The sequence below is a fragment of the Acanthochromis polyacanthus genome, chromosome 13 (genome assembly GCF_021347895.1).
Source record: "Acanthochromis polyacanthus isolate Apoly-LR-REF ecotype Palm Island chromosome 13, KAUST_Apoly_ChrSc, whole genome shotgun sequence".
Classification (NCBI taxonomy): Eukaryota; Metazoa; Chordata; class Actinopteri; family Pomacentridae; genus Acanthochromis; species Acanthochromis polyacanthus.
The window spans coordinates 31,152,071-31,178,500 of record NC_067125.1 but is presented as its reverse complement, the minus strand read 5'-3'; the positions used below and the strand labels follow the sequence as shown (position 1 = coordinate 31,178,500).

At 39.2% G+C, this 26,430-nt stretch overlaps 3 protein-coding genes and 1 long non-coding RNA gene across 10 annotated transcripts in view; 3 read left to right on the top strand and 1 right to left on the bottom strand.

Annotated features, from left to right (window-relative positions):
* The window catches only part of LOC110971901 (dehydrogenase/reductase SDR family member 11-like), a 37,949-nt gene extending 21,770 nt beyond the window's left edge, over positions 1–16,179 (bottom strand). Inside the window, exons 1-7 of one of the 6 annotated variants that reach the window (XM_051958274.1) lie at positions 15,947–16,179; positions 9,455–9,664; positions 9,070–9,164; positions 8,796–8,925; positions 8,544–8,636; positions 8,385–8,450; positions 8,113–8,255 (exon numbers count right to left, since the gene is read on the bottom strand). In XM_051958274.1, coding sequence (XP_051814234.1) covers positions 8,214–8,255; positions 8,385–8,450; positions 8,544–8,636; positions 8,796–8,925; positions 9,070–9,164; positions 9,455–9,664; positions 15,947–16,078 — 768 coding nt within the window. In that variant the 5' untranslated portion in view covers positions 16,079–16,179 and the 3' untranslated portion in view covers positions 8,113–8,213. Of the gene's footprint in view, positions 1–288; positions 519–7,300; positions 7,453–8,112; positions 8,256–8,384; positions 8,451–8,543; positions 8,637–8,795; positions 8,926–9,069; positions 9,165–9,454; positions 9,665–15,946 lie in introns of those variants that run through there. The other 5 variants (XM_051958273.1, XM_051958272.1, XM_051958278.1 and 2 more) reach the window with 5 other exon arrangements.
* Positions 789–2,129, top strand: LOC110970819 (uncharacterized). The gene is made up of 5 exons (XR_007946099.1): positions 789–1,181; positions 1,315–1,444; positions 1,605–1,697; positions 1,787–1,852; positions 1,986–2,129. It is a non-coding gene; the product is annotated as an uncharacterized LOC110970819 (long non-coding RNA).
* On the top strand, positions 2,680–7,659 carry LOC110947558 (dehydrogenase/reductase SDR family member 11-like). 2 transcript variants are annotated; one of them, XR_007946096.1, is made up of 9 exons: positions 2,680–2,903; positions 4,603–4,812; positions 5,070–5,164; positions 5,318–5,447; positions 5,608–5,700; positions 5,791–5,856; positions 5,988–6,068; positions 6,181–6,363; positions 7,247–7,659. XR_007946096.1 is itself a non-coding variant. In XM_051958281.1 (7 exons), exons 1-7 carry the CDS (start codon positions 2,772–2,774, stop codon positions 6,027–6,029), a joined length of 768 nt encoding a protein of 255 aa, XP_051814241.1. In that variant the 5' UTR covers positions 2,680–2,771; the 3' UTR covers positions 6,030–6,126. The 2 variants fall into 2 exon arrangements, 1 of the variants encoding a protein (XP_051814241.1); XM_051958281.1 differs by lacking the exons at positions 6,181–6,363; positions 7,247–7,659 and having other exon boundaries at positions 5,988–6,126.
* A 4,036-nt stretch (positions 16,180–20,215) lies between the features above and the next one.
* On the top strand, positions 20,216–25,983 carry LOC110970821 (dehydrogenase/reductase SDR family member 11-like). The gene is given in 8 exon segments (XM_051957964.1): positions 20,216–20,466; positions 22,607–22,648; positions 22,650–22,817; positions 22,923–23,017; positions 25,193–25,322; positions 25,474–25,563; positions 25,656–25,721; positions 25,827–25,983. Coding segments are annotated over 8 exon segments (765 nt in total). The 5' UTR covers positions 20,216–20,334; the 3' UTR covers positions 25,869–25,983.
* The last annotated feature ends 447 nt before the right edge of the window (positions 25,984–26,430 follow it).

The following is a 26,430-nucleotide window of genomic DNA, read 5'->3' as shown; positions in this document are numbered from 1 at the left end:
CCATTTGCATCAAACTTTGTGACTGTGGATAAAACTTACTTTAAAGTGCAAAGAATGGGTTAAGTGTTATTATAAGGGAGGAATGTTGGTTGTGTGGGTGTATTTACTTAATAAAGAGCTCACGCCCTTCCCATTGTGCTTACATAAGTGTGACAGCAGAAATTTAACTGACAGCAAAAGCAGCAACTTTGCATGTGATAGTAATAAAGACAGCCCCCCCGCGCGCTTTTAACAGGCTAACTTTGAGTGATTACTGCAGAAATGAAGTTTTCACTTAAGTTTCCAAACCTGGATTTTGTCCAAGTTCCTGGCACAGCCCACCACTGTCATCCCACAGCGGACCAGCTCTTTGGCTACGGCCGCCCCGATCCCCACCGAGGCTCCAGTCACCAGAGCCACTCTGCTCTTCCAGCGGTCCATCACAGCGATACACCAGGAAGCTGCTACTGATACAGAGGAAGAAGAGAGGACGGATAGTCTGACAGCCACGGAGCCCTGAATGCAGCACACTGGCGGCTCCGCAAACGTTAAATATTTTCTATGCTGCTTTCAGGGTCCAGATGGACTGTAGGAATGGATCCAGACTTTTACTTGAAGTAAAATCCGCTTGACAGTGGATCCTGAAGAGACAATCCAGCGTTGTTGATGCAAACATCCACACCTTTGTGCTGCGCTTTGATGGTTGCAAACATGGCCAGAATGTCCCCCTCTTTGGTCAAATCACACTTGATTGGCACCAAAACACCAGTGTAGCCTGCTTTCTTACATTCTGCTGCCAGTTCCTGAAATGAGAATTTAAAACATAACAGAAGGTCAACTTCACAATGAGCTTTGTGTTTACAGTAATCTGTCAAATTATTTAGATTAGATTTGGGGAAAAAAATTTGATCACGTCAAAAGCATCAAAGCAAAAGCTAATTTTAGAATAAGAACAAACAACAAATTGGATGATAAAGTGTTTATTGAATTAGAGACACACTTTCAGTGACTAAAAATGTTTGGGTTTTTTTTGTGCACAAGGAACAATTTAGTGTGAAGTTTGAGGCATTAATGACAGATATGTTCTTCCTGCTTGGTTTCTTCCAGGTGAACGTTCTTGCCTTGTCCATCTGCACACATGAAGCGTATCAGTCGATGAAGGAAAGAAATGTCAATGACAGTCATATCATCAATTTAAACAGGTGCAAATTTTTTGAGGAAAATGGATTAATTGTTAAAGATTTTTACCTAAAACAGTATGCAGTAACACAATATGACTTCAGTACAGGTTGGTGAATGCTGACCTAGTTAACAGCTCATCTTCTCCTGTTGCAGTGTGTGTGGACATTTGATACTTCCACTTGGTGAGTTGCATTTCTACACTGCCACCAAGTTTGCAGTGACCGCCCTGACTGAGGGCCTGAGGCAGGAGCTGCGTGAGGCCAAGAGCCACATCCGGGCCACAGTAAGACTTCATGGCTTTTTACTGAGTAGTTTCTATTCTTTAGGGCTTTTTTGGTGTCATTCAAACTGAGCAGAAATCTTCCACAGTCCATCTTCAGCTCCACGAGCACCATTATCAGTGAATATAAGACGTTTGTAACTGCAGTTTACTGTCTCTACAGAGTATTTCTCCTGGTGCTGTGGACACTGAATTTGATTCTCAACTGTACAGCGACGATCCAAGTAAAGCTGCAGCTCTGTACGGTCAGCATAAGGTAAAAGTATTGTTATTGCATTCCTAAAGTACTTCTGAAATAATTATGAGGATAAAAATGTATTTAGGCATGTTTTACTTCGCTGACAGAATCTATCTGGACTGGATGTTGCTCAGGCTGTTTTGTATGTCCTCGGTGCTCCTCCACATGTGCAGGTATGTGTTTAGTCTATTATTTTTTCAATTATATTTTGTTTTTGATGTTTGCTCTTTTACTTGAGTTTATTTCTTCAAATTCTCTGAATACCAGCAGTTTACTCATATTTCAATACCAAAACCTTTCTTTCAGATTGGAGAATTATTGCTGCGTCCTGTGGAGCAACCGATGTAATAATGCCACCAATGATGTGACACCTGATGAATTCTGAATGTGATTCCTTCACTACAGTTTTGTCTTCATGTCACCATGAAATAAATTTGGTCACACATTTAATTGACTGTAGTCTTTCTTGCATTTTGTCCATTTGTGTAAGGAGGATCAACAAAGTAAGAATTTCATTGTGCAGTGTAACTGCTTAATTTTCTGTTTGTGACATCAAACCTCTTTAATGTTGAATCTTTAAAATCCAACCGTCACAGTGAAAAACAAGTCAGTTTGATGCTTTATTAACATTTCAGTCTCAAAGTTGAAAGCCATGTTGCATGAAGTGAACTAATCTTTTAAAGGTGTTCAACTGGTTAGAACAGCTGTTTTGGTTATAATATAGGGCACATAGCAGGTAAAATAATCCAGGAACATGAGCATCACTGTGCATTGCTTTGCAGTAAATCATTTGTTCCAGAGGAGGACATTCTCTTTTTTTCTGACCACCTTGGTCTTAAACTGACATTTCTTGTCAGGCAAAAATGGGCAAAACAGACAAAGTTTGGTAGCTGGATTTTATTTCACAATCTTCTTGGGACATAGTTGATTTACCAGGATTCCTACAGTCCATCTGGACCCTGAAAGCAGCATAGAAAATATTTAAAGTTTGCGGAGCCGCCAGTGTGCTGCATTCAGGGCTCCGTGGCTGTCAGACTATCCGTCCTCTCTTCTTCCTCTGTATCAGTAGCAGCTTCCTGGTGTATCGCTGTGATGGACCGCTGGAAGAGCAGAGTGGCTCTGGTGACTGGAGCCTCGGTGGGGATCGGGGCGGCCGTAGCCAAAGAGCTGGTCCGCTGTGGGATGACAGTGGTGGGCTGTGCCAGGAACTTGGACAAAATCCAGGTTTGGAAACTTAAGTGAAAACTTCATTTCTGCAGTAATCACTCAAAGTTAGCCTGTTAAAAGCGCGCGGGGGGGGCTGTCTTTATTACTATCACATGCAAAGTTGCTGCTTTTGCTGTCAGTTAAATTTCTGCTGTCACACTTATGTAAGCACAATGGGAAGGGCGTGAGCTCTTTATTAAGTAAATACACCCACACAACCAACATTCCTCCCTTATAATAACACTTAACCCATTCTTTGCACTTTAAAGTAAGTTTTATCCACAGTCACAAAGTTTGATGCAAATGGCAAAAGTTACAAAACAAGTCTGACTGGAGACTGTGGACTGTCCAGTAAAACTTGCATAATCCCCCACTGAACAGCTTCAAGTTACATGTACTGCAAAAATAATATGTTAGTCAAAAGTACATTTTTTAAAAAGTGTCAGTTTTGTGTTAAGGTAGCAAAGCATTTTTGTGTTTAACAGAAAACTGTAAATCTTGTCATTATTGAATTGTGCTGTATACATAGTGAACACAAAGGATTCATTGTTCTCAATTGAGCTTACCTGGTAAAATAAAGAATTATATATATATATATATATATATATATATATATATATATATATATATATATATATATATTTATATATATATATATATTTATATATATATATATATATATATATATATATATATATTTCAACAGTTGTTGAATGCGTTGTTTTTGTTAGTTTTTTCTTAATAATTTCTCATTTACAATGATGACCTGGCAAGAGGCCCCAGCAAATATGAATGTGCTGCTTATTAAACTTCAACACATTAGGCTTTATAAATCTGAATGCAATTGTATTAAGATTTCTAAAGCCAAATTTTAAGTTTTTGGATTCATTCATTAATCACGAACAACAAAACTTGTTTAGTTAACACAAAAAGATGATGTGAAGCTCACGTGGGATGTGTGTTTGTGTCACATTAGCATACAGTTTGAAATGAAAATTTTCAGTTCCTGTTATAAATGATAAAGGTGCGACTCACTACACCTTAAACAACGATCATCACACTATCATAAAATAAATAAGAACCCAAGAAAAGAGTCAAAGGTGTGGTTCAACATATAAAATGTCATAAACTGATTGTGAACAAATCGATCAAGAGATGAAATACATAAAAAGGTCAATGAATCTTTTTGGTTTGAGCAATTTTAATTAAAAAAATGTGAATTCTATTAATTCAGCTTCTTAGATGTAAATATTTTCTCTTTTTTTTTCCCTCATCTGTGACCATAATATCTTTGGTTTGTGAACATTTCAGGACATCATCTTGGACACTGATCGACATTTTTCACCATTTTCTGACAATTTGTAGACCAACAACAACTAATCAGCAATGAAAATGGTCACGATTTGCAGCCTAAGTGGATTACTACCTCCACTGGTCAGTTTCCTATGATTTAACTTGTAATAAATTGTCCAGAGTTTCCCAGAAATCAGCAGTTACTTTAGAATGTCTGCAGAAAAAGCTACAGTTAGATTATTTCCCACAATAGAGACCTCATCAAAAATGTAAATTCTAAATAAAGTATTCACAAATGTCTATTTAAAGCTATTTCCCCCAAATCTACAGATCTACAGCATTTTTAAATAGTTTGACAGGTTACTAAAAACACAAAGTTGATTGTGAAGTTGACCCTCTGTTATTTTTTTCCTTTTGATTTCAGGAACTGGCAGCAGAGTGTACAAAAGCAGGCTACAGTGGTGTTTTGGTGCCGATCAAGTGTGATTTGACCAAAGAGGAGGACATCCTGTCCATGTTTGCAACCATCAAAGCGCAGCACAAAGGTGTAGATGTTTGCATCAACAACGCTGGATTGTCTCTTCAAGGTTCACTATTAAGTGGCACAACGAGCGGCTGGAGAAACATACTGGATGTAAGAACTGAGTATTATCTTGTTGGCTTACTGAGAAAATTGAACTTGTGCTTTTCCTACTGTGATAAGACAAAAACAAAAAAACACTTCCTCAAGTCAAAAGTATCAGAACAAAAGGCCATTTTAGAATAAGAACAAGCAACAAATTGGATGGTAAATTCTTATTTAATTAAAGAAACACTTTCAAAGAGATGAAATTCAGTGTGAAGTTTGAGGTGTTCATGGCAGAAATTTTCTTCCTGCCTGGTTTCTTCCAGGTGAACGTTCTTGCCTTGTCCATCTGCACACGTGAAGCGTATCAGTCGATGAAGGAAAGAAATGTCGATGACGGACACATCATCAACATAAACAGGTGCCGGTTTTATAGATAAGTTTTTGAGGAAAATGTATTAATTGTTAAAGATTTTTACCTAAAACAGTATGCTGTAACACAACATGACTTCAGTACATGTTGGTAAACACTGACCTGGTTAACAGCTCATCTTCTCATCTTCTCCTTTTGCAGTGTGTTGGGACATTTGGTAGGTCCAGTTAATGATGTTCATTTTTACGCTGCCACCAAGTTTGCAGTGACCGCCCTGACTGAAGGCCTGAGGCAGGAGCTGCGTGAGGCCAAGAGCCACATCCGGGCCACAGTAAGACTTCATGGCTTTTTACTTAATAGTTTCTATTCTTTAGGGCTGTTTTGGTGTCACTCAAACTGAGCAGAAATCTTCCACAGTCCATCTCCAGCTCCACGAGCACCATTATCAGTGAATGTAAGACATTTGTAACTGCAGTTTACTCACTCTACAGAGTATTTCTCCTGGAGTTGTGGACACTGAATTTGGTTATCGAATGTACAGCGACGATCCAAGTAAAGCTGAAGCTCTGTACAGTCGACATAAGGTAAAAAGTATTGTTATTGCATTCCTAAATTACTTCTGACATAAATATGAGGATAAAAATGTATTTAAGCATGTTTTAATTCTTTGACAGAATCTATCTGGACTGAATGTTGCTCAGGCTGTTTTGTATGTCCTCGGTGCTCCTCCACATGTGCAGGTATGTGTTTAGTCTCTTATTGTCAATTGTATTATGTTTTTGATGTTTGCTCTTCTATTTCAGATTGTGTCTTCAAATTCACTGAATATTAGCAGTTTACTCATAATCCAGTACCAAAACTTTTCTTTCAGATTGGAGAAATCTTGCTCCGTCCTGTGGAGCAGCAGCTTTAATGATGCCACCAGTGACGTGACACCTGATGAATTCTGAATGTGATTCCTTTACTGCAGTTATGTCATCACGTAACCATGAAATAAATTTGGTATCACATTTCAGTCGTAATCTGTTTTGAATCTTAAAATATTTCTTGCTGGTTAATGGCAGGAGCCATGCTTCCTCGTGGAAGATCTCCTCGGAGATGACTCCATAGCAGGGTCAGTGAGGTAGCTGGGTGCTTCAGTGCTGCTAACTGGTAACAAGCTAAAGGTTAGCAGAGTCCAGCTTCCTGCCTTAGAGCCTGGCCTTGCAGAAAGAAGGACAAAGAGCTGGATGATATGGAGTTGGATGGTAAGTGGGAGTTGGAATCTGGCTCAACACTACCACATCTGAGACAAGCCAACACAGACACAGGCCTACATAGCAGGTTAGCGGCCTGATGGCTAGCCAGCTTGGGAACTAGGTCCGGTGGTTAGCTGATTCAGGAACCTGAGCTAGTCTTGCCAATTCAGGAGGTGAAGCTGACAAAAGGCTATCAGGCCGATGGTTGGTTGACCCAGGAAGTGGTTTATGCAAGTGGCTATCGAATGTACAGCGACGATCCAAGTAAAGCTGAAGCTCTGTACAGTCGTGTTCCTTGGTCTTCATGATGCTCTCTGCACTTTAAACAGAACCCTGAGACTATCACAGAGCAGGTGCATTTATACGGAGACTTGATTACACACAGGTGGATTCTATTTATCATCATCAGTCATTTAGGACAACATTGGATCATTCAGAGATCCTCACTGAACTTATGGGGTGAGTTTGCTGCACTGAAAGTAAAGGGGCCAAATAATATTGCACACCCCACTTTTCAGTTTTTTATTTGTTAAAAAAGTTTAAAATATCCAATAAATTTCGTTCCACTTCACGATTGTGTCCCATTTGTTGTTGATTCTTGACAAAAAATTAAAATTTTATATCTTTATGTTTGAAGCCTGAAATGTGGCGAAAGGTTGAAAAGTTCAAGGGGGCCGAATACTTTCACAAGGCACTGTATTCATATAGAATAGCTTTGATGCCTTCAGTATTACTCGGTGTGGGTTTATTTACTGAATAAAGTAGCTCACACCCACCCAATTTGGCTGACACAGGTGTGACACAGCAGAAATTTACCTGACAGCAAAAGTACCAACTTTGCACATGATAATAATAAAGCAAATTTTTTGTTAATTGTTTACTTTTTTTCCAGCTTTTAATAAGTGGCACTGACTTTGAGTGAAAACTGCAGAAATTCAGATCAAACCTTGATTTTGTCCACGTTCCTGGCACAGCCCACCACCTTCATCCCACAGCGGACCAGCTCTTTGGCTACGACCGCCCCGATCCCCACCGAGGCTCCGGTCACCAGAGCCACTCTGCCCTTCCAGCGCTCCATCACAGCGATACACCGAGAACCTGCTCCAGACTGATACTGAGGAAGAACTGAAGACGGAGTGTCTGACAGCCAAGGAGCCCTGAATGCAGCACACTGGAGACTGTGCGTCCCTGCCAAGATTAAACACTCTCTACGCTGCTTTCAGGATCCAGATGGACTGTAGGAAATCCGATAAATCAGCTCTGTCCCAAGAAGACTGTGAAATAAAATCCAGCTACCAAACTTTCTCTGTTTTGCCCATTTTTGCCTTACAAGAAATGTCAATTTAAGTCCAAAGTGGTCAGAAAAAAAGAGAATGTCCTCCTCTGGAACAAATGATTTACTGCAAAGCAATGCACAGTGATGCTCGTGTTCCTGGATTACTTTACCTGCTATGTGCCCTATATTATAACCAAAACAGCTGTTTTAACTTGTTAAATACCTTTAAATGACTAGTTCACCTCATGCAATGCAGCTGTAAACTTGCCAAAACGTGCCTGTGGCCCTACATTTTGACTGAAATGTTAATAAAGCATCAAACTGACTTGTTTTTCACTGTGACCGTTGGATTTTAAAGATTCAAGATTAAAGAGGTTTGATGTCACAAACAGAAAATTAAGCAGTTACACTGCACAATGAAATTCTTACTTTGTTGATCCTCCTTACACAAATGGACAAAATGCAAGAAAGACTACAGTCAATTAAATGTGTGACCAAATTTATTTCATGGTGACATGAAGACAAAACTGTAGTGAAGGAATCACATTCAGAATTCCTCAGGTGTCACATCATTGGTGCATCATTAGACCTGCTGCTCCACAGGACGGAGCAAGATTTCTCCAATCTGAAAGAAAAGTTTTGGTACTGAATTATGAGTAAACTGCTGGTATTCAGTGAATTTGAAGAAATAATCTGAAAAAAGAGCAAATGTCAAAGACATAATACAACTGAAAATAATAGACTAAACACATACCTGCACATGTGGAGGAGCACCGAGGACATACAAAACAGCCTGAGCAACGTCCAGTCCAGATAGATTCTGTTAAAGAAGTAAAACATGCTTAAATACATTTTTGTATATTGTACTAATACATTATGAAGTACTTTAGGAATGCATTAACAATACTTTTACCTTATGCTGACCATACAGAGCTTCAGCTTTACTTGGATCGTCGCTGTACAGTCGAGAACCAAATTCAGTGTCCACAACACCAGGAGAAATACTCTGTAGAGACAGTAAACTACAGTTACAAACGTCTTATATTCACTGATAACGGTGCTCGTAGAGCTGGAGATGGACTGTGGAAGATTTCTGCTCAGTTTGAGCGACACCAAAGCAGCCCTACTGAATAGAAACGGTTAAGTAAAAGCCATGAAGTCTTACTGTGGCCCGGATGTGGCTCTTGGCCTCACGCAGCTCCTGCCTCAGGCCCTCATTCAGGGCGGTCACGGCAAACTTGGTGGCAGTGTAGAAATGCAACTCACCAAGTGGAAGTATCAAATGTCCACACACACTGCAACAGGAGAAGATGAGCTGTAAACCAAGTCAGTGTTTACCAACATATACTGATGTCATATTGTGTTACTGCATACTGTTTTAGATCAAAATGATTAACAATTAATATATTTTCCTCAAAAATTATCTAAAAAACCGGCACCTGTTTATGTTGATGATGTGTCCGTCATCGACATTTCTTTCCTTCATCGACTGATACGCTTCACGTGTGCAGATGGACAAGGCAAGAACGTTCACCTGGAAGAAACCAAGTAGGAAGGATATATTTGTCATTAACGCCTCAAACTTCACACTAAATTGTTTTTTGTGCACACAGAAAACATTTTTCGTCACTTTGAAAGTGTTTCTCTTATTAAATGAGACTTTACCATCCAATTTGTTGCTTGTTCTTATTCTAAAATGACGCTTTGTTTTGATACTTTTGATTTGATGAAGTGTTTTTTGTTTTTGTCTTGTCACAGTATGAAAAGTACATGTTATTAATGATTAACGTCGGTTAAGTGGTCAAGATAACACTGAGTTCTTACATCCAGCATGTTTCTCCAGCCGCGCGTTGTGCCGCTTAACAGTGAATCATGAAGAGACAGTCCAGCGTTGTTGATGCAAACATCCACGCCTTTGTGCTGCGCTTTGATGGTTGCAAACATGGCCAGAATGTCCTCCCCTTTGGTCAAATCACACTTGATCGGCACCAAAACACCAGTGTAGCCTGCTTTCTTACATTCCGCTGCCAGTTCCTGAGATCAAAAGAAAAAAAAATAACCAGAAAGTCAATTTCACAATCAATTTTGTATTTTTAGTAACCTGTCAAACTATTTAAAAATGCTGTAGATCTGTAGATTTGGGGGAAAAAAAGATTTAAATAGACATTTGTGAATACTTTTTTTTCGAACTCACATTTCTGATGAGGTCTCTATTGTGGGAGATGATCTAATGATAGCTTTTTCTTTTGAAATTCTAAAGTAATTGCCGATTTCTGGGAAACTTTGGACAATCTAATACAAGTTAAATCATAGGAAACTGACCAGTGGAGGTAGTAATCCACTTAGGCTGCAAATTGTGACCATTTCCATTGTTGCTCCGCTAAAGAATGTGGCTGAGTTATGTGATGATCGGCGTACATGAGTTCCATCTGTACACAAAATTACTCAAAAATGGACGGACGGATTTGGATGAAAATTTCAGGGAAGGTCAGAAATGACACAAGGACCACCTCAATAGATTTTGACAGTGATACGATTTATAGTCTGGATCCACGGACTTGTTAGGGATTTCCCATTGTGAGATAGCAGCACAGCGTCACTGTAACTATGACAACAATTGAATGCTGCATAGCAGAGTACCACTGACTTTTAATGTTCCCAACACTGTGGTCTTATATGAACCACCAGAAGAAAGCACCTCCCTCGAACAGCTTAATGTTGAGGAGGGGCTACTAGAGGTTAGTAAGAGTAGATGGCCCCGTGTTAGTGCACCCATGTCCAACCACACAAAGCAGGAAATCAATATGTCAAGCAGAACCCAAATTGGTTCCAACATGTAGTCAAAATCAAAGAAATGGGCCAACAGGATGTGCCACCACAGGTTAGTGTAGTGAGATTTGAAGCTAAAAATGTCAACTCTTCCAGCAGCCCCCCTGAGGACCTTTGGAAAACCGCTGTACAAGGAAGTTAAAGAATACATCCAGGAGCTGCTTGTGAATTGATAGATGGATGTCATCATATGCTGCACCAGCTGTATGTTTGAGGAAAAGGGATGGATCATTGCATTTGTGTATAACACACTGACTCCTCAACAAAAACACTGTGCCTGATCTGCACCGTCTCCCATGCATGCAAGACCTGATCGATTCACTTGGAGGCTACAGATGGTTTACCATTTTGGACCAAGGCAAAGTTTACCACCAAGGCTTCATAGCCTAGGGGTCCAGACACCTGACTGCCTTCACAACCCCCGGGGCCTGTATGAATGGGTTAAGATGCCCTTTGGGTTAGACCAGGAGTGGGCAAACTTTTTGGCTCAGGGGCCACACTGACTTTTGAAATTCGACAGACCAGCATCAGATGGTTGGAGATTGTGCAAACTAATATGAATTACATGTTAAAGACAATACTGACAAAGTAAAGAACACTCACATTCAGTTTCAGTGGGAACAGTGTTGTTGGTCACCCTTTTTTCCAGTGCATCAAAATCTGGTTTCAATTTGGTTGTGGCAATTCTCAGGATGGATCTGTGGTGTTCATCAGTTAACTGGGATCTGTGGTGTGCTTTGTTGATGTTCATCACGCTAAACGTCTGCTCACACACGTAGGTAGATCCCAACAACACCAGCATCCTCTGTGCCATCTTCCCAATGTTTGGAAACTTGGCTTCACTTAGTGAAGCGTAAAAGTCATTCAGTTGAAGGGAACTGAACTTCTCCTTTAAGACTGATTCACTTTGAAGATCGATCAGTTCCAACTGCAGCTCCTGAGGTGCTGTTTCTGGGTCTTGTGACAAGGGACATGATACCAGCTGAAGTGTCTTGTCAATTTTTTCAAAATCAGAGAAAAGACGGCAGAATTCTCCGTGTAGGTCGTCTAGTGATTCCTTATATTTCATCACATGTGGACTGGCCTCTGTCAGCGTCGTCAGTAAAGGGAAATGAGCGAAGGATTTTTTTTTTACATTTGTCTTGAGAATAAAGTCAGTTTAGCTTTGAAGGCTGTCATATTTGTGTACATTTCATGCACAAATTGATCTTTCCCTTGCAGCTTCACGTTCAGCTCATTCATGTGCTTCAGTTTGTCCACAGTAAGAGCAAAATCACAGCCAATCTCTGTGGCGCAGCTCAGGAAAATCATTGATTAACTCCAAAAATGAGCTAATCTCGCCTGAGTTCCCACACTCGCTGACATACTTTCCCCAAACTTAACCAGCGAACATGAAACTGGTAAAGCAAGTCCTGGCGATTAGCATCAATTTCTTCTAGAAACTTCATGAACTGACGATGCTGAAGCCCTCTCGCTCATAAAAAGTTAATGAGTTTTACGACTGGCTTCACCACATGATCAAGATGCAAAACAGACTTACAGAGCGCTTCCTGGTGGATTAAGCAGTGGAGGAAAATCACATCCAGCTCAGGGTTTTCCTCCTTCACCTTATCCTGGATTCTTTTCAGCAGCCCGACGTTTTATTCTGTCGAGTTTGGAGAGCCATCCGTGGTGACTTTGGCGAGTTTACACCACTGCAGCTTCATCCTCTGGATGACCCAGACACCCTGTCCTACAGTCCTCTCCATGTGTTTTCCCATTCACGGATTCCATGGTCAAAAATTCCTCCATTGTCTCAAAATGTTCATTAATCGCTCTGATAAAAAAGTAAAAGCTGAGCAGTATCTTCTATGTCATTACTTTCGTCCAGTGCTAATGAATATAGCTTGAAGGACTCCGCTTTTTCTTTCAGTAAGCTGGCTCAGTCTTCGTCCATTAGTTCAACACGGCGAGTAACTGTCCTGCTGATAAACTAATTAAACTCTCTGGACACAGGACTCCTGCTGTCTCTACCATGCATTCTTTCAAAAACTCCCCTTCGGAGAAAGCCTTGCTAGCCTTTGCTATTTTGAATGCTAGCAAATAACGCACCTTCGTGCTTGACTCTTGAATCGTAGTTTGCAGAAAAAACGTATTTTGCTGAGTGTGTAAACTGGCTGCCAGCCTCTGACCATAGCTGTCCGTTCTTGGCTGACTGGTTGCTAGCGTAGTTAGCATGCTTCGTGGAAAAGTGCTGGCTGGTATTCTATTCTTTAAAAACCGCAACGGTTTAATTGCAAATAAGACATACAGCCTTTAAACAGACTTCAGCAAAAACATATTTAGCAATCCACTCCTTCTGAAACACTTGACACTCACTGTGGACTTTTCTTTAATCCACTCATCGTTACAGCAGGACTCAATGCAGTTGCAACGTAGAAGAAGAGAAAATAAACCAACAAAGGTCACCTGTGTCTAGAGCGTGCCATCTAGTGGGGTTAACAGAAACGTCGGGTACTGCAGGGGAAGGCCAAATGAATGTGGTCTTTACTGTAATTTCGTCAACTCTATTATTGACAAAATTATTTCGTGGGCCGGATTGAAAAGCCCAACGGGCCGTAGGTGGCCCGGGGGCTGTAGTTTGCCCATGCCTGGGTTGGACAGTGCAACTGCAGGCTTCCAGAGAAAAGTTGAGGTGTACCTGGGAGAATCTGTTCAAACTGGGTCAGAGGTTGGAGGAGAAAGTGTAGGTGAGGTGGAACAAGAAACAGGAAGTGAGCTGATGCCACCTACAGAGGAACCAGTCCTGCAAACAGCAAGTGCTGTTGGAAGTCGAGGATGTAACAGGTAGACACATTCAAGAGGCACAGCCTGATACCCAGTTCATGGTGAGGAGATCTAAAAACAAGGCGAGCAAGGGGGGGAGGTTTGAATATTTACTACTATCACCAAGATCTGCAACCGCAGCAACTCCACCCGGGCTCGCGCCCTAAGCTTCCGTGCTCACCGTGGCGGCCCTCCTACTCATCAGGGCTTAACCCTCGGGGCTCCTGCATGTTGCCGGCAACGGCCAGATAAGTGCCCGACACTCCAGCGCCATCCATTTTCAGGGCTAGTTCATTTGACCAGCCCCCACTAGACACTGGCCCACCAGGACAGTGCCCAGTATGCCAGACGGCCAGTCCACCCCTGCATACACACGTGGACAACATTGTTGGTACCCCTTGGTTAATGAAAGAAAAACCCACAATGGTCCCAGAAACAATTTGAATCTGACAAAAATAAAAATTCTATGAAAATTATCCAATGAAAATCAGACATTGCTTTTGAACTGTGGTTCAACAGAATTATTTTAAAAAATAAACTCATGAAACAGGTCCGGACAAAAATGATGGTACCCCTAGAAAAGACTGAAAATAATGTGACCATAGGGACATGTTCAATCAAGGTGTGTCCTCTAATTAGCCTCACAGGTGTCTGCAAACTTGTAATCAGTCAGTCGTCCTATTTATAGGGTTACAAGTAGTCACTGTGCTGTTTGGTGACATGATGTGTACCACACTAAACATGGACCAGAGGAAGCAAAGGAGAGAGTTGTCTCAGGAGATTAGAAAGAAAATTATAGACAAGCATTTTAAAGGTAGAGGCTATAAGACCATCTCCAAGCAGCTTGATGTTCCTGTGACTACAGTTGCACATATTATTCAGAAATTTAAGATCCATGGGGCTGTAGCCAACCTCCCTGGACGTTTGTCCAAGTGTGTATCTATTCTCACACACATACACCATACCTACCCTACTGATCACTTATCTCATACATTGCTACTGAACATTTTACTGAAAAGTAAAAGAAGTAAAGTAGTATGCATTATAACATGCCTTAACAGGCTGGTATTTCATATATTTGTTGGTGCTCGGTTTCGTAGATGTATAAACTAAAAATGTTAAGAAAGGTGATAGTTGTTTGGATTAGAAATATCAAGTGTCAGGAGCCATTTTTGTTTGTTGGGAGTGTGTGGCACACTTAAAATTTGGTGACCACTTTTTTCTTAATTAGATTAAATTGTTACCAATTGAGGATATGTTTTACTTTTACATATAATTTTGATAACAATAATTGTATAAAATATTTCTAATATGGTATTTACATGACCCAAAAGTGCTCAGACAGCTAAATGAAGGTTGTTTGTAAGACAGTTGTTGTGCTGTATTGATTTAGAGATGATTGTATCCAGCACACTCAAGTAGTGGAATATGAACAATCTGTTTATATAATTTTGAATTTATGGAAGAAAAGAGACAATATTGCACTTACAAGGACATTAATACCAAGAAGTTTGTACAAAATGTTGAATGTTTTCTGTTCATTGAAACCAAAGTAAAACAGATGTAACCTGAAGGACAAAGAGTGTGCATTATCTCCTGTAGCTTGCAGGTATTCTTTTTTTCTGTGGTTCTATTCTTTGGACCCGTAACAATTAGTTGTTGTTGGTCTATAAAATGTCAGAAAATGGTGAAAAATGTCGATCAGTGTCAGAGATGACATCCTGAAATGTTCACAAACCATAGATATTCAGTTTATGGTCACAGATGAGGGAAGAAACGAGAAAATGTTTACATTTAAGAAACTGAAATAATAGAATTTACTTTTTTTTTTATTTAAAGTTGCTCAAACCAAACAAATTCATTGACTTTTTATGTATTTCATCTCTTGATTGATTTATTCACAATCAGTTTATGACATTTTCTAAATAGAACCACACCTTTGACTCTTTCCTTTGGTTCTTATTTATTTTATGATAGTGTGGTGACCTTTGTTCAAGGTGTAGTGAGTCGCACCTTTATCATTTATAATATTAACTGTAAATTGTCAGAACAAACTGTATGCTAATGTGACACAAACAAGCGTCTGATGTGAGCTTCACATCATCTTTTTATGTTAACTAAACAAGTTTTGTTGTTTGCGTTTGATTAGTTAATGAATCCAAAAAAATGGAATTAGGCTTAATAAATTTGAATACAATTGTATTAAGATTCATTCAGCCTAATGTGTTGAAGTTTAATCAACAGCACATTCATATTTCATGTTGTTTTTATTAGTTATTTTGTTAATACAATGAATCCTTTGTGTTTACTATATATACACACCAGTAAGAAGTTTATACACACCTTCTCATTGAATGCTTTATATTTGTTTGTATTATTTTGTACATTGTAGCCTGATATTGATGATTAAGACTTTTTTGTTTACAACATAATACCATATTTATTCTTTTATAGTTTTGATGTCTTCAGTATTAATCGGTGTGGGTTTATTTACTTAGTAAAGTAGCTCACACCCATCCTGTTTTCCTATCACGAATGTGACACAGCAGAAATTTATTCAACAGCAAAAGCAGAGATTTTGCATGTGATAATAATAAAGCAATTTTTTGTTAATTATTTACTTTTTTTTCCAGCTTTTAACAAGCTGACTTTGAGTTAAAACTGCAGAAATTTAGTTCAAACCTTGATTTTGTCCACGTTTCTGGCACAGCCCACCACCGTCATCCCACAGCGGACCAGCTCTTTGGCTACGGCCGCCCCGATCCCCACCGAGGCTCCGGTCACCAGAGCCACTCTGCTCTTCCAGCGGTCCATCACAGCGATACACCGAGAACCTGCTACAGACACAGAAGAAGAAGAGAAGATGGAGAGTCTGACAGCCACGGAGCCCTGAATGCAGCACAGTGGAGGTGCTGCATACTTAAAGACACAAATGTGCTGCATTCATGGTCCCTGTGCAGTGTAGGAAATCCTGTAAATTGGCTCTGTTCCAAGAAGATTCTTGCAGTACACACTTGCCCAGTTGTGACTCATGAGAAAATATCAGTTTCTGTCCAGAATGGTCAAAAATGGGATAACTTAAGGTTTTTTATTTTTAGTAGGTCCTCAGAAACTGTTATTCAAACATAGCATCAATTTCAACTGTCAAAAGTAGAATGTTGAAAGTGGGTTGACGGATAGTTAAAAAAAAATCTCAGAAAGTACTGGATATACCAAGCTAACATTTTACATAATAGTTTTGTTGCATTGTTTGTAATGAATAAAAGTTTCAAGTACGTTATCAGTCAAACGTTTGGACTCACCTTCTCATTCAATGCTTTTTATTTATTTGTATTATTTTCTACATTATAGATTAATACAGAAGATTAACACTTTTTTGTTTACGACATAATTCCATATGTATTCTTTTATAGCTTCGATGTCTTCAGTATTAATCTGCTATGTACAAAATAAATAAATAAAAACCGCTGAATGAGAAGGTGTGTCCAAACTTCTGACTGGTAGTGTATTTCTGAGACAGTCCAGCAGAGGTGCTGTTGATGATTTGAGTCCCAGCGACAGCTGCTTTATCATAATTAACTAGCTGTCTCAGAGAGAATCATGCAGAACCCAGAAAATTGTTCACATGACCATTATCGATTTTGTTCTAAACTTCCCCAAATGTTCAGTTGACCAAAAAAATAGATTCTATGCAAAAAAGAGTGTTGTGTTTTGGTTATTCTTTGACTTTTGTCACTTTGAAAATTGAGCTTTCTGAAGTCAGTTCAGGCTGTTCAACATTGAAATAATAGGGAAAATCCTTTCACTTTGACAATCAAAATCTCTCATGGGGTCGCTTCCTATTTCTTAAAACTAAGCTGAACTTACCGCTAAGACAGTTTGAAGTTGCCTTCTGCTAATTTTACCCAAGGATATGGCGTAAAATATACCAAAAATTGATATTTTTTCATACAGATTTGGATGCGGGTAGCGTCGCCATTTCTCATCAGAGGGCGACAGCTGCAAGGAGAGAACGAGCACAAGACAGAAAACTGAATGCTATATAAATACGTTTATTTATTTTTAAAATTGCACGTTTTTAGAACCAAACATAAAATACGAACAACTTCCTGTCTCCCATGGAGGTGACGTGTTTCCTGTCTCCCATGGAGGTCACGTGTTTCCTGTCACCCGTGGAGGTTGGAGGTCTGCAGCCAGGTACTCTTGGCTGCAAGTCATAATTCATAACATATGGTGCGAAATATCTGCTATGCTTGGGCAGAAAATTGTGATAAACTCTTTAATCGTAAAAATATATACTACCTTGATAGCAGTAAATAAGCATGGGGGGAAAAAATTATTGTTTGCTATTTTGGGGCGGCCCTGTTCCTTCAGCTGCAGACAGACCTCAAGATCAGCTGTCAACTGTCAACGAATTTGCAGACAACTCCTAATCGTTTTTTTTTTTGGTGAAGATCAGAAGATGGCCTGTATTTTTGAAGGGGTTTATGGGAAAGACTGTGGTGGGCATACAGTTTCACTTTCTTCATGTGATGCTGACACCTCCGGACACCTGTTCACTTTGAAGATCTGTTTGTTAGTGGATGTCTAACTCTCACTACTTGATATATACATATATATGTTTTGCACTGAATTCATCTTCCTTGGATATGGAAAACATAACCATGTTGTCATGTACACTTAGTGATTACAGAACATGCAGTATCTTTCTTCTCAATTTCTTTGTTCAAGCTGCTATAGAGATTACTGTTGAACGCTGAACTTTAGTCCTCTATCAGTGTTCTGATGTCCTTGTTTTCTAGTACAGATGGCATCCACTGCAAACTATCAAAAACGTAAAAGGACAAATGATTTATTTTCAAATTTGTGATAAAATTTACCTTTGAGTTGATTGTTTTCTGCATCAGTGAATGTTCTTCTTTCCCCTCACATATTCCCATTGCTGTTTGATGCACAGAAAGGGCATTAGTCGTCAGCTCCAGTAATAGTTGATTCATTATTTAGCCTCCTGAATATTGGAATTTCAATGTGATGAGGAAATCCTGAACTCTGTTGAGCTTTTTCACAGCAGATATTCTGTCAAAGGGAGGAAATATTAAATGAACATTGTGCATGTTGTATCACTACAGAGGACTTCTACAGTATTTAGTGGAACAGAGACATCATATACGTTTGTAGCTCCACCTGACTTTCCTGCAAATCATTTTCTAGTTGCAATTGAAATTTTAACAGTGATCATTTTATTATTTACAACAGATGTCTGTTAAAACAGGACAAGCCCATTGTATGATCTTGTACCTCAACAGTAAATAAAACTGCACGTGTTCATGCTGAAGATGTCTCCATCATCATCATTTCTTTCAGGAACGTCCACCTGCAAAACACCGAGCAGAAAAGTAAAAAAATATAGAAAACTTTCTGCATTAACACCCCAAACGTCACACTAAATCACTGCTGCTAGTACACAATAAAACATGTTTTTAACCACTTTAAAAACTGTGAATCAGTCTGCACTCTGCCAGGTTCTGAAATCAAAATAAAAAAACAGTCGACTTCACAATAAACTTTGAACTTGACTTTGACATTAGCAGAAGAACAAATTAGTAGATTTGGAGAAAGTCTCTGAGCATCATTTTAAAAATAACTGCATTTAGTATTTATAGTTTTTGCTGAAACAAGTCTTTGTTTTGAGGAGTGAAGTTTTCGTGTGTTTTGGGAGAAATTTCTCATAAAATTGTTGATTTCATTGAAACTCTGGACAATTAATTACAGTTTAAATTCCAGGAATTTGTTCTATAAAAGATGCTAAACATGTTCAGTTTTCTGTCATAGAGGAGGAAGGAAATCATAAAATGTTCACATTTAAGACGCTGAAAACGGACAATTTAGAGTTGTCAGTGAGAGTGTTTTTTTATTTTATCATGCATGATGCAGTTTTGTTGTCTTAATGTGCACAAATGTCAGATGATATCAAAGCTGTGTTTATGTGACACAAACACAACTCTAAATAGCTTTACATAGTCTTTTTAAGTTAATTCAACAAGTTCTGATCTTTGAATTCATTGCGTTAAGATTTACAAAGCCTGATTTGTTCAAGTTTAATTATCAAGAAACGTATTGTTTTGCAATAATTTTCTTACTCAGTATCATGAATTATTTTGGTTCACTTTATAGAAAATTCAGTTATGACCACAAGATCTGCAGTGTTCCCCCTAAACATAATGATTTTCACTCATTTTAAAATCAGTTTATTGCTGCTGGGATTCAATATACTGACAAACAAAGATTTTATGGTCAGATTCTGGAAGGCTAAATGAACCAGCAGGAATGTTCAGTCAGACGAGTTCTTTGAATTTGTTCTCGTTTGCATCATTGGACACGATGGATGATGTGTTATTTTAGAGCAGACAAGGGGTTTAATGTAAATAGTCTAATAAACTGTGAGTGTACATGCCCTTTCTCTTTTGCTTGCATCAGAGTGACACAGCAGAAACTGATCTAATAGCAAAAAGCAAACATAATGAAATTTTTTACTTTGCATTTCCACTTTGCATTGTGCTTTGATTTGCTTTAATAGATTAATTTAACTCAGTGTGAGAGACAGATAAAAATACACTATCAGCTGTTGCCTTCTGTTAAAATGACTTTCACCTGTTTCTCCTTCATACTGCACCTTGAACGCAACACTGTGGATACGGTCTGATTTAACCCCTAAGTAGAGGCCATTTGTTTCACTTGTTTTACAAAGTTAAAATAAAAGAGTCATTGTCGAAAAGGGAAGAAATTATTTATCACTTTTGCGACCAACAGGGATAAACATGGAGATGATTCATGAGAAAACGCCGTGCAAGACAGAGAAAGTTTGAATTCTTTGCAGCGATCTGCAGGTGGAGCTGAGTCCTCTGATTTCCTGCAGTACAACTGGATTCTGAATGCAGCACAGTGGTGTATTTAACTGTAGCGGAGGTGAACCGTCTCCAGTGTGCTGCATTCAGGGCTCCGTGGCTGTCACACTCTCCGTCTTCTCTTCTTCTTCTGTGTCTGTAGCAGGTTCTCGGTGTATCGCTGTGATGGACCGCTGGAAGGGCAGAGTGGCTCTGGTGACCGGAGCCTCGGTGGGGATCGGGGCGGCCGTAGCCAAAGAGCTGGTCCGCTGTGGGATGAAGGTGGTGGGCTGCGCCAGGAACGTGGACCAAATCAAGGTTTGAAATCGAGCGAAAACTCAATTTCTGAGGGTTTCAGGAGAAATCAGGTTGTCCCCCCCCCCCTTGGACAGAATTGCAACAGAGGAGATGCTGATCGACAGAGAGTAACTTCATTATTACTTTCATTTCTACAGTTTTCTGGAAGAATCAGTCAGATTTTTTGCTTTAAAATCCCTTTAAAAGTTACAGTGCAGTGCTGGTATTAAGGCAGTTGTTTTTTGTCAGACATCGAGGATGTGCAGATGATGAAGAAAATGTCCGTTGCGAAACTGGTCTGACTTGTTTGCATAACGATAATTTTATCGAATCTCGTCCAATCCAACTGGTTACGACTCATTTTATTGTTTTATAGAAGAGAAACAAGTTAAAGTTACTGTTACATATGGATGAAAATGGATTTTCGTCTGCCTCTCACTTTAAATTAACCCTTCCATGTCGATGTTTAAAGTTGCTGTAATGTTCTGCTGTGTCAGTTTAATGTAACCATCAGAGGAAGGGCAGGTCTGATTAATAGAAACAACTAAACCTTAAACTAACACATCATCCATCTTCACACTGCAAACCAAACTCACCTGCTCTATTTGAGTTTATTAGAAACTTTTAATTTTGTGTAGAATCGTAATGTTTGGTGCAAACTGTTGCAAAACTGGTCTGACTGGTATTTACTGTCAGTTAAGACATAAAAGGTTTTATTGTCATTTTACAACTGTTGTCAGCAATGACAACGAAATTACAGAGAGACTCAAATATAAAAAGAAATCTAAAATAGATTAAGTGAAAGTAAGTATATAAATAAATTTAGAAAGCAAAGAAACACAACATTGCATAGCCCTGTACAGTATTGTCTAGTATGTATAGCAGCACAGTGTAGCATTGTATGTGTAGCACTGCATGGTATTGCACAGAATAGAATTATATTGTGAGGTATTTCTGTACTGTGCCATAACTACACTTTTATGTCAAGACAGCAAAATATTTGTGTGTTTAGCAGAACGCTGCAGATCTCATGATGTAATTTTACATAAAGTGAACACAAATGATTCATTGCACTCAGAAACTCACATAGAAACAATGCATTTTTAAAAAGAAGGATTGATATAAGTGCAGTGAATAAGGTGCTAACTGATCTTGAAAAAAAATGTTGTTATTATCAAACCTTATTTCAATAAACTCCTCGAAAGTTTTACAAAATAATTGTTATACTTTAAAAAGGCAGAGATGTGATTTCACACAGAAAGTGAAAGGAAATGAGTGTGACTACACAGATCAAAAACTGAAATGCACTGAGAGCAGCACAATTAATTGATCTGAGCACCTAAAAAAGTCTTAAATCCTTTGATTTTAGCTGTATACATGTGAATATTTTCTGGTTTCTTTCCTCTTCTGTGACAGCAAACTGGTTTGTGGACATTTGAGCAGGGGTGAAAGTAAGCCGGAACGGTCTGGAACTGCGTACCGGCAAAAGATCTGGTGGCGGAACGCAGTTCCGGGACAAGATCTGCTGGCGGTACGCCGCTCTTCCACCGGTATCATATGGGTACGCCGGTACGCCGCCCGGCCCATAGATATGTTGCTCCCCATAGGCTGACAGCGCTCATGAGACATCTAGTGTTTGTATATATCTGTGATTGTTATGGCCAGTAGCAGCCAATAGCAAATAGGTGCGCTTGATTTATTGCACTGGGGCGAGCAATAAATTACACCTGAAATTCCACACGTTCTTGTGATTGGCTGAAAAACTTTCAACAGGATTTACAATGGTTAGCATCGACGGAAAGGGGTGAAAGTAAGCCGGAACGGTCCGGAACTATTAAGAATTTAAAACTTCTTTCACCCCTGCATTTGAGGACAATATCCTGGACTTTTAAAAGCACTGATTTTCATTTTTCACCATTTTCTGACATTTTATAGACGAAACAACTATGAATAAAAGCTATAATAGGTCTACTTTTCAAAATGAAGGTTCACCTTTTAAAAAATGTAAATACTAAAGATAGTATTTACAAACTTATATTCAGAGATTTTTCTCTAAATCTACAGATTTCAATCAAAATCCAGCATTTGAGTGACAGGTTCCTAAAACCACAGACTTGATTGTGAAGCTGAGCATCTGTTATGTTTTTAATTCTCATTTCAGGAACTGGCAGCAGAGTGTAAAAAAGCAGGCTACCCTGGGGTTTTTGGTGCCTATCAAGTGTGACCTGACCAAAGAGGACGACATTCTGGCCATGTTTGCAACCATCAAAGCGCAGCACAAAGGCGTAGATGTTTTAGTCAACAACGCTGGATTGGCCAATAATGACCCGCTGTTGAGCGGCAAAACCAGCGGCTGGAAGAACATGCTGGATGTAAGAACTTGGTTTTATTATAGAGACATTTGAACAAGAGTTAATGCTAATAATGTTATAAAACCTGTGCCTTTCTTTAATTTCTTTCTGCTCGGTTTCTTCCAGGTGAACGTTATTGGGTTGTCCATCTGCACACGTGAAGCGTATCAGTCGATGAAGGAAAGAAACGTTGATGACGGTCACATCATCAACCTGAACAGGTGCAGTTTTATTTATTGATTATCTTCTCTGTTGAGTCAGTAAATCATCATCATTCAAAGTGTGAGGATTATTTTTATTTTATTTTTATTTAGCCGTTATTTATATAGGTAGTCTCATTGAGACACTGAGTCTCATTCTCAAAAGAGACCTGTCCTTAAATAACATAACAAGACAACACTGAGTCACTGACAAACAACACTAAAGGACCTATACTAGACAATATAACAATACAATATAACACTGAGTTCCAGACAAACAGGGTCATGACAAAACACAACATAGACAATAAAATGAATGTGCAAAGCACAAAGCAATGAAGTTAAAATGTAAAAACACTAAGAACAAGAACGAGCCCTAAAACATGATATTTCCATAATGTTTAGAAGATGTTTGAAGTCCTCCAGGTGAATCATGAGGGACAGCTTCAGACTCTGCTGTAGTGAGTTCCACGTTGAGGGAGCAGAGTAAGAAAAAGCTGTCTTGCCGAGCTCTGTGTGGAATGAAGGGACTATGACTGAATTGTTTACATGACATGAAAGAGGATAAATATGTGGACAGCAACCAAGAATGGATTTGTAAATGGAATGATACCAGTGGAGAAGTCTATGTGTGGACAATGATGACCAGTTCACCAGGGAGAACAAAGTGCAGTGGTGTGTGAGAGGTTTACAGTCCGTTATAAATCTAAGTGCTCCATGATAAGCAGCATCCAACAGTTTGAGAGAACAGGTTGGGGCATTCATGTAAACAATATCTCCATAATCCACAACAGGCAAGAATGTGGCAGCAACAAGCCGTTTCCTGGCATTAAAAGAAAAATAGGATTTGTTCCTGAAAAAGAAACCCAACTTTAATTTCAATTTCTTTAAATGATTTTTGATGTGGGTTTTAAAACAGAGGCAATCATCAATTGTGATGTCGAGGTATTTGTAAGAGGTCACAAACTCAATAGTGGTACCTTGTGGGGTTGTAATACCAGGGAGAACTTGTGGCACCTTGTGGCACCTTTAGGGGTTAAGGTTTAACAGATGTGACTAAATGATGCCAAATGCTGACTGAAGATATTCAAACACAAGGGCAACAGTGTTCATACAACAGTAAATGACTGTATTATCTGCATAATGATGAAGAGACGCATTTATGGTTTGACCCCCATTGTTGACATAAATAGTAAAGAGATTGGGTCCTACGATAGAACCTTGTGGCACACTTTTTGTAACGCCAAGAAAGCTGGAGGAGAGACCACAGAGCTGCACACATTGCTTACGATTGGTGAGATCATTTGAGAACCAGCCAAGAGCTTGATCTGATGGCCTTTATCTGACAGCCTCCGACATAAAATATCATGGTCAATGACATCAAAGTCCTTGGACAAATCAGTAAAGAGTGTCACACAATAGTTCTTGGCGTCCAAGACTTCCACATCATTTTAAACTTTCATTGACACAGTTACTGCACTGTGCTGCTTCCTAAAGCCAGACTGATGGGGAGATAAGATTCTGTTTAAAGTTTCAAAGGGAGGGACTCACATGCACGAACATGAACTAACCTGCCTGCTGTCATTCAGAAACTAAATGAAGACTTTAAGAGAAGACTTTGAAGCTGAAGGAACGACTACTGTTCCTGAGAGAAAAAGTTCCACTTTGCACAAACATCGTGTTTCTTGAAGTCTGTAGCCGTCTCTTTAACCAGTCACTGGTCTTAACTGACCAAATGTAACCCTTGAAAACTGTGTGTCAGAACCGCAAAAAAAGTCAGACAATGGCATTAATGTAACCAAAACAGTGAACAAAAAAACCCAGAATGATATGTTTGTTTTATGTTTTACTTTATAGATGATTTAAATTTCTTTCACCTTTTGCATTTTGCTTATATTATCTGTCTGAGTCTGTAGTTAATCTGCAGATCAGTTTTTTTAAGTTACTGATCTGAGAAGTGAAAAGTGAAAAATGTCCATCAGTGTCCTCTATCTTGTCTTCAAATTGCTTGTATCAGCCAAACAGCATTAGTTGAATTGAGTTAAGTGACTAATTGTTACAACTTGAGACCAAACACAGTAAACATGACTTTAAAGTAGCAGCAGAATTCATCATTAGGGATTTTTTTAGGTCTATGCCCTGAGATTACTTCAGTACATGTAGGTAAATTCTGACCTGGTAAATCTTCTGTTACAGTGTGGCAGGACACATGGTAGCTCCTATTTCTGGTGCACACTTCTACGCTGGCACCAAGCATGCAGTGACCGCCCTGACCGAGGGCCTGAGGCAGGAGCTGCGTGAAGCCAAGAGCCACATCCGAGCCACCGTAAGGCTTCATTGCTGTCTGCATTTGAAATATAGTTGATACTCATTCTTCTTGCTTTCCAATCCTAAGATCTCCCACAATCCATCTCCAGCTCCACAATTAATATTAAAGCATACATTACGCTTGTAACTGAAGTTCACTCTCCCTGCAGAGTATTTCTCCTGGTTTCGTGGAGACTGAATTTGCTGACCGATTCATAAAAGACAAAAACCTAGCAAAACAGATTCTCTCTCAACAAAAGGTAAAAATAGTGTCCCTATGTTAGTAGTCCTGTTGATATCATGAAAAGAATTTAAAAGAAAACTAATTAGACACTTTCCACTTCTCTGACAGAATCTGATTGCAGGGGACATTGCAGAAGCTGTTCTGTACGTCCTTGGTGCCCCTCCACATGTGCAGGTATGGTCTTTTAATATATATTTTTATTTTCCTGATGCCGACTTCTGTCCTTTTACTGTTGAAATATCAGCAGTTTTCTCACAATGTGATCACTTTTTTTTTCAGATTGGAGAACTTCTGATCCGTCCTGTGGAGCAGCAGATGTAATGATGCACCGTGTGGCAGCTAACACACACGCTCCACCTCATTTCTTCACTACAGTAACAAAAACATGGTTTTCCACTCAAGCATACAATAAAACATCGTCTGATAGAACATGAAACTTGTTTCTTTTTTGTTGCAGCGAATTTGATTTGCAGCTAAATGCCACATCAGTAACATCGACACTCAGACAGTTAATTGATTCTTTATGGGAAGTTACTTTGGCACAGCAGCTACGATCACTGAACATTACACTATTTAAACAAACTGGCATGCACACACACAAACATACACAATAATCATATAGAAATCACTGTTTTTGTCCCACATGTGCTTGTTACACATTAAAATAAATAAATACAATACATTAGAGTACAATAACTTTATTCATCCCTGAAGGAAAATTCAATTGTCTGGGGTCTCATCTGTTTACTTTTGAATAAAATAGTCTAATTGCTGATGGCAGGAAAGATTTTCTGAATCTTTCAGTCCTGCAGTGCAGGGATAGGAGCCGTCCACCGATGTTTTGTTGCTCACTGAGGCAGATGTCAAGTGGATGATCCATGTT